General features: G+C 41.0%; 1 protein-coding gene across 1 annotated transcript in view; it reads left to right on the forward strand.

Annotated features, from left to right (window-relative positions):
* The first annotated feature begins 5,535 nt into the window (after positions 1–5,535).
* The window catches only part of taf2 (TAF2 RNA polymerase II, TATA box binding protein (TBP)-associated factor), a 35,605-nt gene continuing 25,811 nt past the window's right edge, over positions 5,536–15,329 (forward strand). The window contains exons 1-8 of the mRNA XM_063486858.1: positions 5,536–6,034; positions 6,245–6,299; positions 7,310–7,470; positions 11,204–11,322; positions 12,979–13,120; positions 13,283–13,514; positions 13,908–14,092; positions 14,225–14,338. Coding sequence (XP_063342928.1) covers positions 5,985–6,034; positions 6,245–6,299; positions 7,310–7,470; positions 11,204–11,322; positions 12,979–13,120; positions 13,283–13,514; positions 13,908–14,092; positions 14,225–14,338 — 1,058 coding nt within the window. The 5' untranslated portion in view covers positions 5,536–5,984. The remainder of the gene's footprint in view (positions 6,035–6,244; positions 6,300–7,309; positions 7,471–11,203; positions 11,323–12,978; positions 13,121–13,282; positions 13,515–13,907; positions 14,093–14,224; positions 14,339–15,329) is intronic.

Consider the following 15,329-nt stretch of genomic DNA (forward strand, 5'->3'; position numbering starts at 1 on the left):
AAATTGAATTATTTGGTCACAATGATGTTGGCATCATTGTGATCATTTGGCATAAAAATGGAGAAGCCTTCAACCCAAAGAACACCATCCCCACTGTCAAACATGGTGGTGGGAACCTAATGCTTTGGGGGTGTTTTTCAGCCAATGGACCATGGAACCTAATCACAGTAAACAGCACCATGAAAAAAGAGCAATACATGAAGATTCTCAACAACAACATCAGGCAGTCTGCAGAAAAACTTGGCCTTGGGAACCAGTGGACATTTTAGCACGACAATAACCCAAAACATACAGCAAACGTGGTGAAGAAATGGTTAGCAGACAACAACATTAACGTTTTGCAGTGGCCTAGCCAGAGTCCTGACTTGAATCCAATTGAGAATCTGTGGAGGGAGCTAAAGATCAGAGTGATGGCAAGAAGACCCTCCAACCTGAAAGATTTGGAGCTCATTGCTAAAGATGAATGGGCAAAAATGCCTGTGGAGACATGCAAAAAGCTGGTCTGCAATTATAGGAAGCGTTTGATTGCTGTAATAGCCAATAAAGGCTTTTTTCTATTGATTATTGAGAAGGGTATGAATAATTCTGGACATGATACTTTTTGCTAAAATATAAATAAAACCTGAGAAATATTTTTTTCCACAATGATGCCTCTTGTACATCGTCTTATTATCTTTGGGGAGACACCTGTGTCATTTCTGCTCAAAAAAGAACTTGCTTATTGAACAAAAGTAACTTTAAGTCAATATTTGGCAGGGGTATGAATAATTATGGGCTTAACTGTATATATGTATATATATATATATATGAGATAATTTTGATTGTGAGGCCACATTGATTGTGTCCAGATCACATCCGTGTAGCTCCGTCTTTTCACTTTCATTTCTGTGTTTGCGTGTGCGCAGTGTGAGACGCTGCGTTGACACCCTCACGATGGCCGACAGGATTTCAAACAGGTTTGATTTTCTTACGACCAAACGATTGATGATCGGGAGCTGGTTGTGAGGTGTTAATCGCTTCTCGTTACCCCATGTAGACGATGCACGACACACGATTAACTCGGGCCGATCCCCAAAACAGTCGCACGACTGAAAAATCGGCTCAAAATGGGCCAAAAATTCGCCGCGGGATTCCCATGATACACTGGGTGTTTCTTCTTCACCCACTATGTTTAATAGACCTCTCTGCTGAATCGTACTTGTTATTAATCTCTGTCTCTCTTCCACAGCATGTCTTTATCCTGTTTTCCTTTTCTCACCCCAACCGGTCGCAGCAGATGGCTCCGCCCCTCCCTGAGCCTGGTTCTGCCGGAGGTTTCTTCCTGTTAAAAGGGAGTTTTTCCTTCCCACTGTCGCCAAAGTGCTTGCTCATAGGGGGTCATATGATTGTTGGGTTTTTCTTTGTAAGTATACTGTACAATATAAAGCGCCTTGAGGTGACTGTTGCTGTGATTTGGAGCTGTATAAATAAAATTGAATTGAATTGAAAATTGAATAGATGTCACTGTGATGATTTATTCCCTCCATAGAAGGCTTAGACCCAAATGCAGATTCAATGCACATGGTTAAACTATTTATAAGACTTTGTTTAAAGAGAGGGAATGGAGAACGTGGCTCGAGCTAGGAGTGTCAGCAGAGAGCAGGAACCAGAGGAAAAGCTATCGAGAGACTGAACACCTGGCTCCTGATGGGAACAATCCAACAGGAATTCTGCAACAGAGGGAGAAGAAGTTGCTGGACAGGTAAGGGAGTTTGAGGGTAGGATGAGTATGTTGGCAGAGGAGATCTAAACACAGGGAAAACAAGGTTAAACACAGGGAAGGATCAAGCCAGAACTGGAGCAGAGGTGAAGCCTCTGGAGATGGCAGAACAAACTGGCGAGGAGTAGCAGGCAGCGCTGGTTTAAGAAGCCCTCCTGCTGATTGTTTGCAGATGAGGCCCAGGTGAGATGCTGGAAACTCCACCTCTGAAGTGTGGACACAGAATCCCGATTCCAAGTGGAAAAGCCCCTCAGACACTTCCATGGTGCATGACAAGAAGGATGAGAAAGCATTCATTGTCCATCAATCCATCAGTCAGCGTAATGCCTAAAAGTTTATTCAGATGTAAATAACATTTTTAAATAAAGATCATTGAAGAATATGAAAAAATCATCAGTGTTTTTATTGACACTGGATTTCATTTATGTGTCTCTATTGGACAGTGTTGTAGAAGTTACAGAAGACAGGAATCAGTTCCAGCTTGGCCTGACATTTGATCACGTTTGGTTGTACTGGCTTTGAGCCTGCTTGTGATACGCTACAGCCACATGATACAGCTACTCGAGCTTCTTTGAAGTGTCTTGAAATATTTTTGCTTAAATGTTCTGCAGAACTGATGCAGCACACATATAGTACAGATATTATCTGAAACGGCATTATACAGTGTTACACCTATTTATAGTTTCACCACAGTGCAACGTCTCTCAGTATTGTTGAGATGTCTTATATTATTATGTCCAGTATCAAATTTCTGCTGTACGCAAATCTTTCTCTCTTTTTCTTCTATGTGAGGGATTCCTGCATTAATCATGCAGCCTACAAACTTCATATGCACACTGTGAAAACACCTCCAAATAAATTCAATGACTCCCAGCAGCCCCACCTCTAACATCTGTGTGTGCTAATAGCAGAAGTGTGTGTGTGCGTGTGTCGGCAGGATTGTTGTGACGTTGTTTTCTGCACCATGCCTCCGCTCTAATGGAGCGCTTATTTTTACCAGTAAAGTGAAGGCGTTACTCAGGGCAGAAATCAATGCTGTTTGTCATTGCTCTCCCTGCACTGTACATTGTGACACCTGTGTGGTAGGTGTATGTGTTTGTGTAGTGACACACAAAAAGTTGAGGCCGTCACCATGGAAACCCCCTACCCAGGAACTCTTTCACATTTAGCAAGCAGCTGCCTGGGTGTGGGGTAGTCCTTAAAATGCTAAGGAAGAAAAGAGTTTCCAAGGTGAAGCATCAGTCACCCAACAGGCTTGAATTACCATGTTAAAGTTATATATGGCTAATCTGCTCACTGCACAAGTTATGTTTATTTAAAACTCTACGACTGTGTCCAAATTCAAGGGCATCATTTAAACAACACGGTTACAGTGAATATTGTCCAGATTCAAAGAAACCTCCAAATGCATCCCAAAAATGTGTCCTTTGTTTTTTGGGATTTGAAGGAACCATAAAAGGAGTCTGACATGAGTCAGTGACGCTCACCTCTGTCCACTGGCAGCAATACTGAGGTCAGTTGTTATTATACACTGGACTTTCTGTTGCTGCCCACGTAGGTGAAACTTTCTTTGAAGTGACTCATCGAAGTTGTAATTGATAATCAATTCCCACACAATGTGAGGATGCAATCAATTTGTTTATCAGGGGAAAGGTGTGATTTTTTAGGACACTGGAGCCTAACATTAACTGGTTTGATCTTAGCTTATTTTCAAGCTAACATAAGAAGAAAAACAGACAGAGAAAGAGATCACCAAGGGGTGGCTGTGGCTCATCTACTAATCAGATGGTTTTTGGGTCGATCCCTGGCTGCTCCAGACTGCATGCTAACTGTCCTTGGGCAAGACATTAACCCCAAGTCACTCTCTGGTGCATTCATCAGAGTATGAATGTGTGTGAATGTTAGATAGAAAGCATAGAAAAAGGGCTTCTATGAACAGGTGTGAATGAGTGAATGAGGCGACCTGTATAGAGCGCTTTGAATGTTCAGGTAGAGTAGAAAAGCACTGTAAAAAATTTCTCTGTGTTGATTTCTTTATGACCTCAGTTTTCCTTATTAATGTTGAAAACCCAGAATGGAAACTGACCTTACTGCTTCCTTTAAGCATCTAGAAGCTGCTTGACAGCTTTACGGATCTATCTATATCTTTCAAAACTGTCTATAATATTTCTTTACAAGTTTAAATATTGTAATTTTGCTGTTGTTAATTCATCTTTCCATCTGATAGAAGAATCCCTCCCTATTATGATTTCAATTTCATAGTTGGATGAAGCTACAAAAATTTTAATTCATGCCACCAGCGACCTCTATATCCAAACTATTGCCTAACACATAGATTAAGCTCGTCAAACATCTTTCTCATCAGTTCTTTGGCAACAACAGAATGACTTCAAGGTTCTTCTACAGGGGCGGATCTAGAGAAATCTTCTTAGGGTGGCATGAGGGTGGCAAAGAAATCAAATGGGGTGGCAAAATCAAAGCCTTTTTTTTTCAAACACATACGCAGGTGGTTATATATGGTTAAAATTATTCAAATAGTTCAGTTCAGTTCAGTTCAGTTCAGTTCATTTTTATTTCAAACATGTGCCTTCACAATCATTTCCAAATATCATTTCATTATTTGTTTGAAAAGGAGTAGGCAGAAGTAATTACTTATTTGTCCCTACCCCCTCAATACAGTAAGTATACATGTTTTTCATATAAATATAGTCCATAAATTGATTATTGTCTGTAGCCCACATAATGAAACACTTTAGTTACATAAAACATGTGAGTTTTGATGTTATGTACTGTATAGCCTGTATAATAAATAAATATGTAGCCCAATACGTTTAAAATTCAGAAAGCTACACAACATGGGGCGGTTCATTTACAAACACAGGTCTAACTTGAGTTTCACTGTTTTTTGTTAGAAAACAATCAAATTATTAGATGCTTAAATTACACAAAATGTCAGAAATCTGCACTGTCATGAACAAAAATTTAAATCTAATTTTTCATGATTTGTTGGATTAACCCTTTGAGGTCCAAAATATAACTGGCCATTTTTGACTCCTTTTGAGTTTACGTTTGTATTTCACCTTCAAATTGGTTCATTTTATATATTTTTTTCCTGCCTTGCTTGGTATCATTCTTTTCAGCTCAACCTCACGTGTCTGAATGTAGTTGTTTTTTCATTGATATACTGTATTAACACAACTGATCTGAAATCACACAAAAAACTTAAAATCCTAGTAGTAGTTTTTTTACTGTAAAAAAAAAACACACAGACATGTTGAATAAATTATTTTTATAACTTAAAATGCAAATATAATTTGTACAGTTTGAAAACTTATGCACACATCGTGTAAACATATACAACTATTCATCTAAAAATGCAGCCATTGCACCTGCCGTTTTTTTGCATTTTGTACAACCATTTAAAAATATTACTAAAACTAAAATGAGAGAACAATCAGGTCTCGCAATAAGATGCCCCACAAATGATGTGTGCCAGTAAAAAACATTGTTTTTTAAAGACAGAGGAGAACAGCACAGGGATAAACCAATGAGCTGTGCGGATCTCGTGCACTTCGATACGCAGTCTCCGCCCCTCACGTGACGTGGAATTTGTATTATTTAATTAAATTAGACTTCACAGTATTTACATTATTAACGCACACACATTCATTTTAATAAATCTGTTTTAATGTTTTTTCAATCGACCGCTCGGGAAAAAAATATAATTATTATTTTTACGCGGGAGGTCAAAGGTTACTAACAAAATGGCCGAACACGCTGGAGCGGGCGTCACAATACTGTGAGCTGCCGAGCAGAGAAGGGGATATTTGGATGCTTTGATGCGCATCGAGTGGAGCATTTGTGGAATAGACTAGTTATTTTTTAATAAGGATACAAAACAAGTTATTGCTGCTCGTGGCTGATATATCTTCATGAATGCGTCGGCGTGGTTTGCATGGAAAACAGTGCACAGCGGGCTGCGGGCGATACAAACCAAAGATTCATCGACAGCCTGACACAGTGATACTTTAAACATTCCGACTGCTAACATATAGTGCTTTGGGAGAACTGACGAGCACCCTTTAAACGTGTACGAGTCTGGTGAATGCAGGGGGCTTTGAATTGTGAGCCTGAAGAGCAGCTCAGTGCGGCTGAGGCAAAGGAAGCATCACCGAGCGGAGTTATGGCACCTTAAAAGTTCAGCAAAGCACAGCGAGAAGCAGCGATGAACAGGAAGAAGGACAAAGGCTTCGAGAGCCCGCGACCCTTTAAATTATAAGTATCTGAGCAGAATCACTTTCTTGCTGGTTGTTGTCAAGTTCTATAGTAACAGAAGCAAAGTTAAACCTAGCTTAAAGTGGGGAAAGTCAAGACCGAAGTAAATAGCGCTGTAGCTACACTTTGTACCTGGCTAACACAGAGAGGGTTTAGGTAGCTACATTCATAAATGAAATGTTAACTGTTTCGTTGTGTCACTGCTTTTACGACCCACCAGGTGGTGTGCATCAACAACATCAACTTCCAGAGGAAGTCTGTCATCGTAAGTACAGCACTTCCACACATAATGGCTCATCTGTTCACTGTTAGACAGCAGATACTCCTCAGGTAGCGATCTGACGAGGCTGCAGCGCTCTCTTGTTTTGGTTCCTCTAATCACACATTACAGGCATTTATGAAGGGTGCATTACTGCTTAAAAGAGTATTACTTACTGTAATATAAGCCTGCAGTCTCGTGTTAATAGTCATCATTTTTATTTCTCAGTATTAAGGAGAATTACGTGTCAATCTTAAAAGTAATTTTGCAAGAATCATTTTTATTTAAAAAAAAAAGTGCTAAATAATGTTTAATGAAGATCTTTACCACACGGTGGTAGCATTTTCCCAGAAATGTGACTGTTTTACACGCATTATAGTCTTTTGTTTCTAACACGACTTCTACCTAATTTAATATTTCTGTTTGTTTGAAAAAGAAGCCTCTGTAACTGGATAAGAATCATAGTAACATGAATTCTGCACAGACGTGGAGCTGGCATTAGCTTTATGAACATCTCATGAAGATAGAGACAGCGTAGATAAACTAAACTGGTGCCCATCCTCTGTTATTTCTAAGGTTTGATCTGTCAGGACGTAATAACAGAAATCATCTGAACAATATCAAGTTTAAAATGATGTAATTACAAATTCAGAGGAACGACAATACATGATATATTACCTGTGTCATAAATCAAAATACAGAAGCAGGGTGTGCAAAAACTGAGTACACTTCGTGGTTCAGTAGCTTGTAAACCCACCTTAGCAGCAGTAAGTGGAAATAATGGCTTTCTGTGTGACTTTATCAGCCTCACATTGTTTGAGAGGAGCTTTGGCCCACTCCTCCTCCCACTCTGCTTCATCTCATTTCATTGAGGTTTAGTTATTAGGGTTCTTTTACCATCACTGTAGTGGTGTCGGTGTTTTTTCTTCACATTCTGTTTACAAGTTCATTTTTTCATGCTTTAAACACATGTTGTTATATTTTGCTGATGTCTTCCTTGCCTCTGTATACTTCAGGGCTATGTTGAGCTCACCATCTTCCCCACCGTGGTCAACCTGAACAGGATCAAGCTAAACAGTAAACAGTGTCGCATCTACAGGGTCCGAGTAAACGATCTCGAAGCCCCGTTCCTCTACAATGACCCCACTCTGGAAGTGTGCCACCATGAGTCCAAGCAGTGAGTATATCCATATTCTAGTTATTTTGGACCTCAGAATATGTGTTAGTCTACAAAAGTACATCTGAAAGTGTCACTGATTTTCTTTTTTAATTTAGATTCTTTGGTAATAACACATGTGGAATTATACTGGAAGGAAAACGTAAAGCTATCTTAACCAGATGAAGGAAGTTGCCATCTTGATTGTCTTTCAGTCAACAGTTATCATAAGTTTAATAGTTAAATTGACTGTCTTAATATTGAAGCAGTCTTCAGGTGCAGGTGTTCTGCAAACAGCTGTTTAACTAGTGCAGGAACGGCCTGTCGTTACTCGCAAGTAACAAACAAAATGCTGGATTTTTTTCTCTCCTGGGTCCTCCTGGGCTCTTTGTTGTGGGCAGTTTCCTTGGGTGTAAACATATTTGCTCCTTTTTCACTTCTTTGTAAGTTCCTTCGCATTAATTCCCATAGTTTTAGAAATCTCTCACATTTGCGAGTCTTTGCTATCATTACTATTCTTTATACTGATAAATTCAAAGCTGCAGTGAAAAACTTGTTAGAAATACACAGGAGGAATCGATGGTGCTGAACAGGCCAATCACAATGGTTGTGGGCGGTGTCAACCCCACGTGTAATTACATTTCTAGAGAGGTGCACGTCAGGTTACCCCATATGTTACACTGTAGGGTTTCGGAGGGGTTTGCAGTTACGGCATAGGTACGGTGTAAATTTCCCGGTGAAGCATGAGTCCTCAGTCAGGTTAGAGACCATCAGTCAGGGAGAGAAACAGGCCTTCATGCTGGAACTGCTGCAAAGACACACTAAGTGAGGGAGACTGATAAGAAGAAGAGAGCTGCTTGGATCAAAAATAGAGAGGGAAAAAACCAGGTTGTGTTTGGATTCAGCTGTCGTGTTTGTGAGAAACCGTGAAGGATTGATGGGAGCATCGGCGGTTTTAGCCAGAGCCAAAGGAAAATCCGCACTAGTGTAATGAAATGATTTTTAAAAATCTGTTTTGTTAATTGAGGTTTCATTTCCCCCGCATAATATGGACTCATGTTTATCAAATGGTGACTCAAAGAAGGTAACACAGACTCATTGTCTTTACTGTGCACCCCTGTTTACCCCAAAAACCGTCTGTGAGCCAGGAAAAACCCTGCTGTAAGCACTGTTTGACCAAGAAACAGAGTGATGGAGTGCCGCATTACATGACCTGGTCTCCAAGATCTACAGACATAAACTCAAGCGAGATGGTTAGGGACTGCAGCCAACAAGTGTTCAACATGTGTGGCAGCTGCTTCAAGACTGCTGGAGCAGTTTCAAGAGTGAAGAGTGTGCAGAGCTGTTATTGAAGCAGAATTAGGCAGCTTTAAGAAATTCTAATGTTGCATGTTTGGTGTTATTTACACTCTGATCTTTGCATCATAAATCCCTGTTATTCATAACTTTGAGGTTTTTCTACACTGTGGAAAATAGTCAAAAAAAATTTAGGTTCATTTATAAGACTAGAGAGGGAGTCCCAACAATTGGACAGGCCGCATGAACTAGCAGTTGGCACCAGTAGGGAGGAAAAACTCCCTTTGAATTAGAAAAGAACTTTAAGCTCAGTGAGGGAAGGCTGTCTGGCACGTCGGGTCCTTTTATTGCTTGTGATTGCATTTGGAGCCAAATAAACTTAGTGGAACGATGAACTGCTGTGATTAGTCGTGTGTTTAATTTACTGAATTAGCTTAAACTAGCAGAGCTGTCTGATCATTTGAACTGTTTTGGAAAATATTTGGTTGTGACTACAAGAATGAGAGTTAGAAATGTTATTTAAGAAGTCATAAAAATAAGATTTTATTTATTATTTATTTATTAACCTTTATTTAACCAGGACGATCCCATTGAGATTAAAAATGTCTTTTTCAAGGGAGACCTGGCCAAGATAGGCAGCAGCAAGTGTCTCACAGTTACAGAAATTACTCAATTAAACCTCCAAAAGTTGATTCTGTTCATCTGGACATTTTCAGTGGGAGAAACGTTTCGTCATCATCCAAGTGACTTCTTCAGTCTCAGCTGACTGCAGGTTTCCCCAATCTCATAAACAGTACATTTGCATAATGACTGAAACCAGCCCACTGAAGGAACAACGGGCTGGGAGGTCAGTTCCTTAATCTTAATTATGCAAATTCTCATGACCATTGATCAACAACCACTGATCAAAGCCCGCTGATGAGTACCAATCACAGAGAGTTGGTGAATGGCTGCAATCACAGCAGTGTAAGATGGTGACAGATGTACCCTTAGGCCCCCTCCTCGATTCAGAGATGGTCTTTCCCTTTTCACGTAAATGGCCTCCTTGACTCCGCCCTCAAACCAGCGTTCCTCCCTGTCCAGGATGTGTACATCCCCATCATTGAAAGAGTGTCCACTGGCCTGTAGGTGTAAATAGACTGCAGAGTCCTGGCCTGACGAGGTAGCTCTTCTGTGTTGTGCCATCCGCTTTGCCAGAGGTTGTTTGGTTTCCCCGATGTATAAATCCTGCCAATCCTCCTGCACTTAACAGCGTACACTATGTTACTCTGTTTGTGTCGGGGGACCCGATCCTTGGGGTGGACCAGTTTTTGGCGCAGCGTGTTTTGGGGTTTAAAAGCCACAGAGACCCGGTGTTTAGAAAAAATGCGTCTCAACTGCTCCGATACTCCTGACACATACGGGATCACTACAGGTTTTCGCTTGGGCAGCGGTTGTCCTTCTCTCCTGGATCGGCTGGAGCTTTCTTTAGGAGCCTTTCCAGCTTTGACAAAAGTCCAGCTGGGATAACCACATTTACTCAGGGCCTTCTTGATGTGCTGTTCTTCTGCCTCCCTGGCCGCTGTGTCTGTGGGGATGGTGTTCGCTCTGTGTTGTAGCGTCCTGATGACATCCAGTTTGTGCTCCAGTGGATGATGAGAGTCAAACCTTAGATACTGATCCGTATGTGTAGGTTTACGGTACACGTCAGCTTTTAGATGTCCCCCATTACTGATGGAAATCTCACAGTCTAAGAAGGCTAACCTGCCACTTTTCATATCCTCCCTGGTGAATTTGATGTGTCGGTCCACCGAGTTAATGTGATCCGTGAATTGTGGTACATCCTGAGATTTGATTTTCACCCAGGGGTCATCCACATATCTGAACCAATGACTTGGTGGTGTTCCAGGGTAGGATAGCAAAGCCCTCTTTTCCACTTTTTCCATGTACAAATTGGCCACGATGGGTGAAACTGGGGAGCCCATGGCACACCCATGTTTCTGCCTGTAGAACTGACCCTTGTATGTGAAATAGGTGGAATGAAGACACAGTTCAAACACACTTGGTCGATGCTGAGAGTGGTCCTGTTGCTGAGGTTGGGGTCATCCTGTAATCTCTTACGGACTACCTCCAACGCTTCCGTGACTGAGATGCAAGTGAAGAGAGATGTAACGTCGTACGAGACCATGGTTTCATCTGCCTCCATAATGACATCTCTCACCTTCTCAACAAAATCCAGGGTGTTCTGGATGTGGTGTTCAGAGCTGCCCACCAGCGGGTTGAGGATCGAAGCCACTCAATTAAACACAGGCAGCAACAACACACATGCAAAAATAATAGATTTGAGGACATAGTTTTATTTATCTCATTTACGTATCTTGTCACATTAAGATTTGTGTCCATCGGAGTGGGAGGCTGTGATTATCATCAACTGCATACTTAAAGAACAGCAATGAATGCTTACTGCGTGTCCACACAGGAGGAACCTCAACTATTTCTCCAGCGCCTACACTGCCGCAGTGAGTGCCGTGGACCCGGACGCAGGGCACGGCGAGCTGGTCATCAAAGTACCCTCTGAGCTCTGGAAACAAGGAGATGGTAATGGAGTAGTCTATCAAGTGTTTTTGTGTAGCACCTTTCATGCAGATTAGTGCTTTTACTTTGATATCGATGAAGCCGATAATAAGAACAAATGTAAACAAAACACAACTGAAACTAAAAGCACAGCATACATTAGAATAAAATAAACATATATATTTATTTAATTGAGATAAAGTGCAATAAAATGTGCAAGTAAACTGAAAGAATAAATTAAATTAAATTAAAAAAAACAAAAGATTAAAAAAGACTGAACATAAAATAAAGCACAATAAACTCGAAACCTGTTAGTAAACTAAAAGCATGCAAAGTAAAACTGTATGAAATGCAGTAAAATAAAGAAACACTGTAATAGCTAAATAGAACTACAGCATTGTCTCCCAGCCACAAAGCCTGGTTAAAGAGACAGACGTTAAGTTTCAGGTTCAATATTTCAACACTTCAGCTGCTCCCAGGCCCCGGCTCACTGTTACAGCCGCTCTGATCATTTAAGCTAAATAGTGCCCACACAGTTTTTCATTTTATACCTGGACCAACTAGCAGATGCATGTCAGGTGAGCTGAGGGGCTGTAATGACTATATACACTGTAAAGACTCGAGCAGCTGTTCGGCTGTTCCAAAAATCTGCCAATCAGATGGCAGCAAGTCAACCCAACTGCATGTGGGCATGTAGACATGATCAAGACAACCTGCTGAAAGTCAAATCAAGCATGAGAATTTTGGAGGAACGGTGGTTTCAGTGACTTTGAACATAGCATGAGTGTTTGGTCTGAGCATTTCAGACAACGTCAGAGGAGAATGCACAGACTGCTTTGAACTGATAGGAAGACGACAGCTGCTCAGATAATTACTCATTACAGCAGGAGGGCACCTGCAAACACAACCTATCAAACTTTAACATAGATGGACTATAGCTGCAGAAGACCGAGAGGGTGCACTCCTGTCAGCTGGGGCTGCACAATACAATAAAGATGGCATTCTCTCTGTGACATTATGTAGGGTCAAAATTTGGTATAAACACACTACCTGAGTGTTGGTGCTCTTTATGGTTAGTGTAACCATCTTCTGATGGCTGCTTCCAGCAGGTTAACACACCATTGAACTCCAGTCATGATGAGTTCACTGTACAAAAGAGGGTCCAACCTAATATTAGCATGTTGTACCAAAAAAATAGACCATACAAACAATTGAAATAAATCGGTTTGGAAGCAGGCAGGCTGCCAGAATATGGATGTGAACGTGAGTTTCTCTGTGTCATTCAGAGACAGTGTGAATTTAACAGAAAAGTTAACATTTGCTCCTATTTCTTCCGAAATTTGTCTTACTATAAAAAGAAATACCATTTCATGATGACATCTCTGAGGGGTAACATTAAAGGTTTGTGGCTAGTTTAGAGACTTGATGACACGTATGTCTCAAGTTATCATTTTCAACAAGTAATAAGCAGAAAAATAAAGTACTTGCCCGTTTAAGGCCAGCGTAATCTTTACCATCTCTTTTAATTTTTTTCAAATGACATTTTATTTTGAAAAGTCATCACCTGGTTGCTTGTCTGTTGATTGTATCAAGTTCACTAAAATAAGGTTTTTGCCTTTTGTTGAATGAACATAAATAAAAATGGATGTTTTTATGTTTTGTTTTGTTTTTTGCATCCAGATCTGAAAGTGTTGAAGGTGTACATAGAATTTTCTCTGGACCAGCCCAAAGGCGGCCTCCACTTTGTTGTTCCTGATGTGGAAGGGAGCATGGCGGAGAGAGGAGCCCATGTGTTCTCCTTTGGGTACCAGAACTCCACAAGGTCTGGAAACAAACAATCTTCTCGTTCGTAGTAGATGAATAAATAAAAACCGCATTCTTTGGCTCCATATTGACAGATACAATATGTAGAAGTGACTTTTTGTTTTGGATGTTCCAGCTTTGGAAGTTGTGATGAAAAAATGAAAATCTTCTCCTGTCCCAGATTCTGGTTCCCTTGCGTGGACTCTTACTCAGAGCTGTGCACATGGAAGCTGGAGTTCACTGTGGATGCGTCTATGGTGGCTGTATCATGTGGGGATCTGGTGGAGACCATTTACACTCATGACATGAGAAAGAAAACTTACCATTACGTCCTTCCCATCCCAACAGCAGCTCCCAACATCTCACTGGCTGTGGGCCCTTTTGAAATCCTTGTGGACCCCTACATGCACGAGGTGGGTCCTCGTTCTCTGTTCTTTCTGCGTGGAGTTTAAATAAATGTTGCAGTTATTTCATCCTGCAGGTATTTATACAAACTGACATCAAACATGTTCATAGTTGCAGGAAAGGATCCTTACCATAAATACACAAACTGCTCTGGAACAGATAAATCAGGCTACCACTTTAATTGGACTCACTGACCCCAACCCAGTCAAAAATGTGCTGGACTGTTGTTAAAAGTCATGTCCATGAAGTGTTTGTGTAAACTTTAACCTCAACTGTACACCTTTTAGATCAACTGGCTTGGAATAAATTCTGCAACGGTGTAAATAAAGAAGAATACATGGGCTCTTGTCACATAATCTTTGAAATACCACTGAAGCGCGCACGTCTTTGTTTCCTGTCAGGTGACACATTTCTGCCTGCCGCAGCTGCTCCCTCTTCTCAAACACTCAATGTCGTACCTGCACGAGATTTTTGAGTTCTACGAGGAAATCCTGACGTGCCGCTATCCTTACTCCTGTTTCAAAACTGTGTTTGTGGATGAGGCCTACGTTCAAGTATCCTCCTATGCTTCTATGAGCATCTTCAGGTAGGTCGTGATATCAAAGTTCACTGGTCCTTTTTGTCAGGATTGATAGAAGAAATCAGCAAATGTAAAACACAAATAGATTGCTGTTGAAGGCGTCATTCCTCTCATTCAACTGCTGCCTCTGTCTTTCAGTACCAACTTGCTCCACAGCGCTATGATCATTGACCAGACTCCCCAGACTCGCCGCTGTCTGGCTCAGGCGTTGGCTCAGCAGTTCTTTGGCTGTTTTATTTCCAGGATGTCCTGGTGAGTGTTAACATGGGATGGTGAAGTAAAGCCAAAATCTGAGACACAAGTTCTAGTCCCCAAAGTCTAAGCCTTAGAAAGAGGATGAGGAGTCCTGTCGTTCGGTAGTAGAGCTCCTGCTTCTCCACATCAAAAGGAGCCAGTTAAGGTGGATCCTTCCTGTGTGAGTTGTTCTGGGCATGTGCTGCTGGGAGGAGGTTACAGGGTAGACCCAGGACATGGTGGTGAGACCTGATTGTCCTGGGAGAACTTCAGATGAGCTGGAGGAGGTGGCTGGGCACAGGGAGGTCTGGGCTTGTCATGATTTGTAAGACAATGTTGACTCTGTCACAATGCACCACACTTTTCAGTCTTAATTGATACATTTTTTTGGATGTTAATTTGTTACTTTTTACTAACACGTGAACATCGTTTGTAGTAACATGTTTTCACATCATGTTTTACATCAGTTTAAGTGCTTTTTTTCTTTCTTCGTGGAAGGTGTCACAGATTTAGACAGCTTTCAGATTATGATTCATTACTGAAGAATATGATTAATGGTTTCAAATACCTTTGTTTAGACAATTAAACAGTACTCAAATGTTTCTTGATAATTGGGTGTTTTAGTGTTAGACTAGTCAGTCAAATTTTTCTCCCCTCATATTGTCCACCAAGAAATTAGTCTCCAAAAACATCCGTCACCCTAATATCTGATATAGATAAGAACCTTCGGCAGCGTGAGATGTTTCTATAAAATGCATAGCTTGTGTAACACCATTGAGAGTCTGTTCCCTTTAGGTTGTTGTTTGTAGTTATACGTGTAGTTTGCTCTGCACAACACAGTGATTTCTAACCTCATCACAACTATGGCCCACTTTAATGTGACATACTCTTATTGTTCCCATCGTCCAGCAAGCAGTGTCCACTATGTGGGCACGCTTTGTGCTTCTGAAAGGAACTTGAAAAAAACACAACAAAGAAACAACGTAGATGTGTGCACGTAAATGTTCAG

The sequence above is a fragment of the Pelmatolapia mariae genome, linkage group LG10_11, assembly GCF_036321145.2.
Source record: "Pelmatolapia mariae isolate MD_Pm_ZW linkage group LG10_11, Pm_UMD_F_2, whole genome shotgun sequence".
NCBI lineage: Eukaryota > Metazoa > Chordata > Actinopteri > Cichliformes > Cichlidae > Pelmatolapia > Pelmatolapia mariae.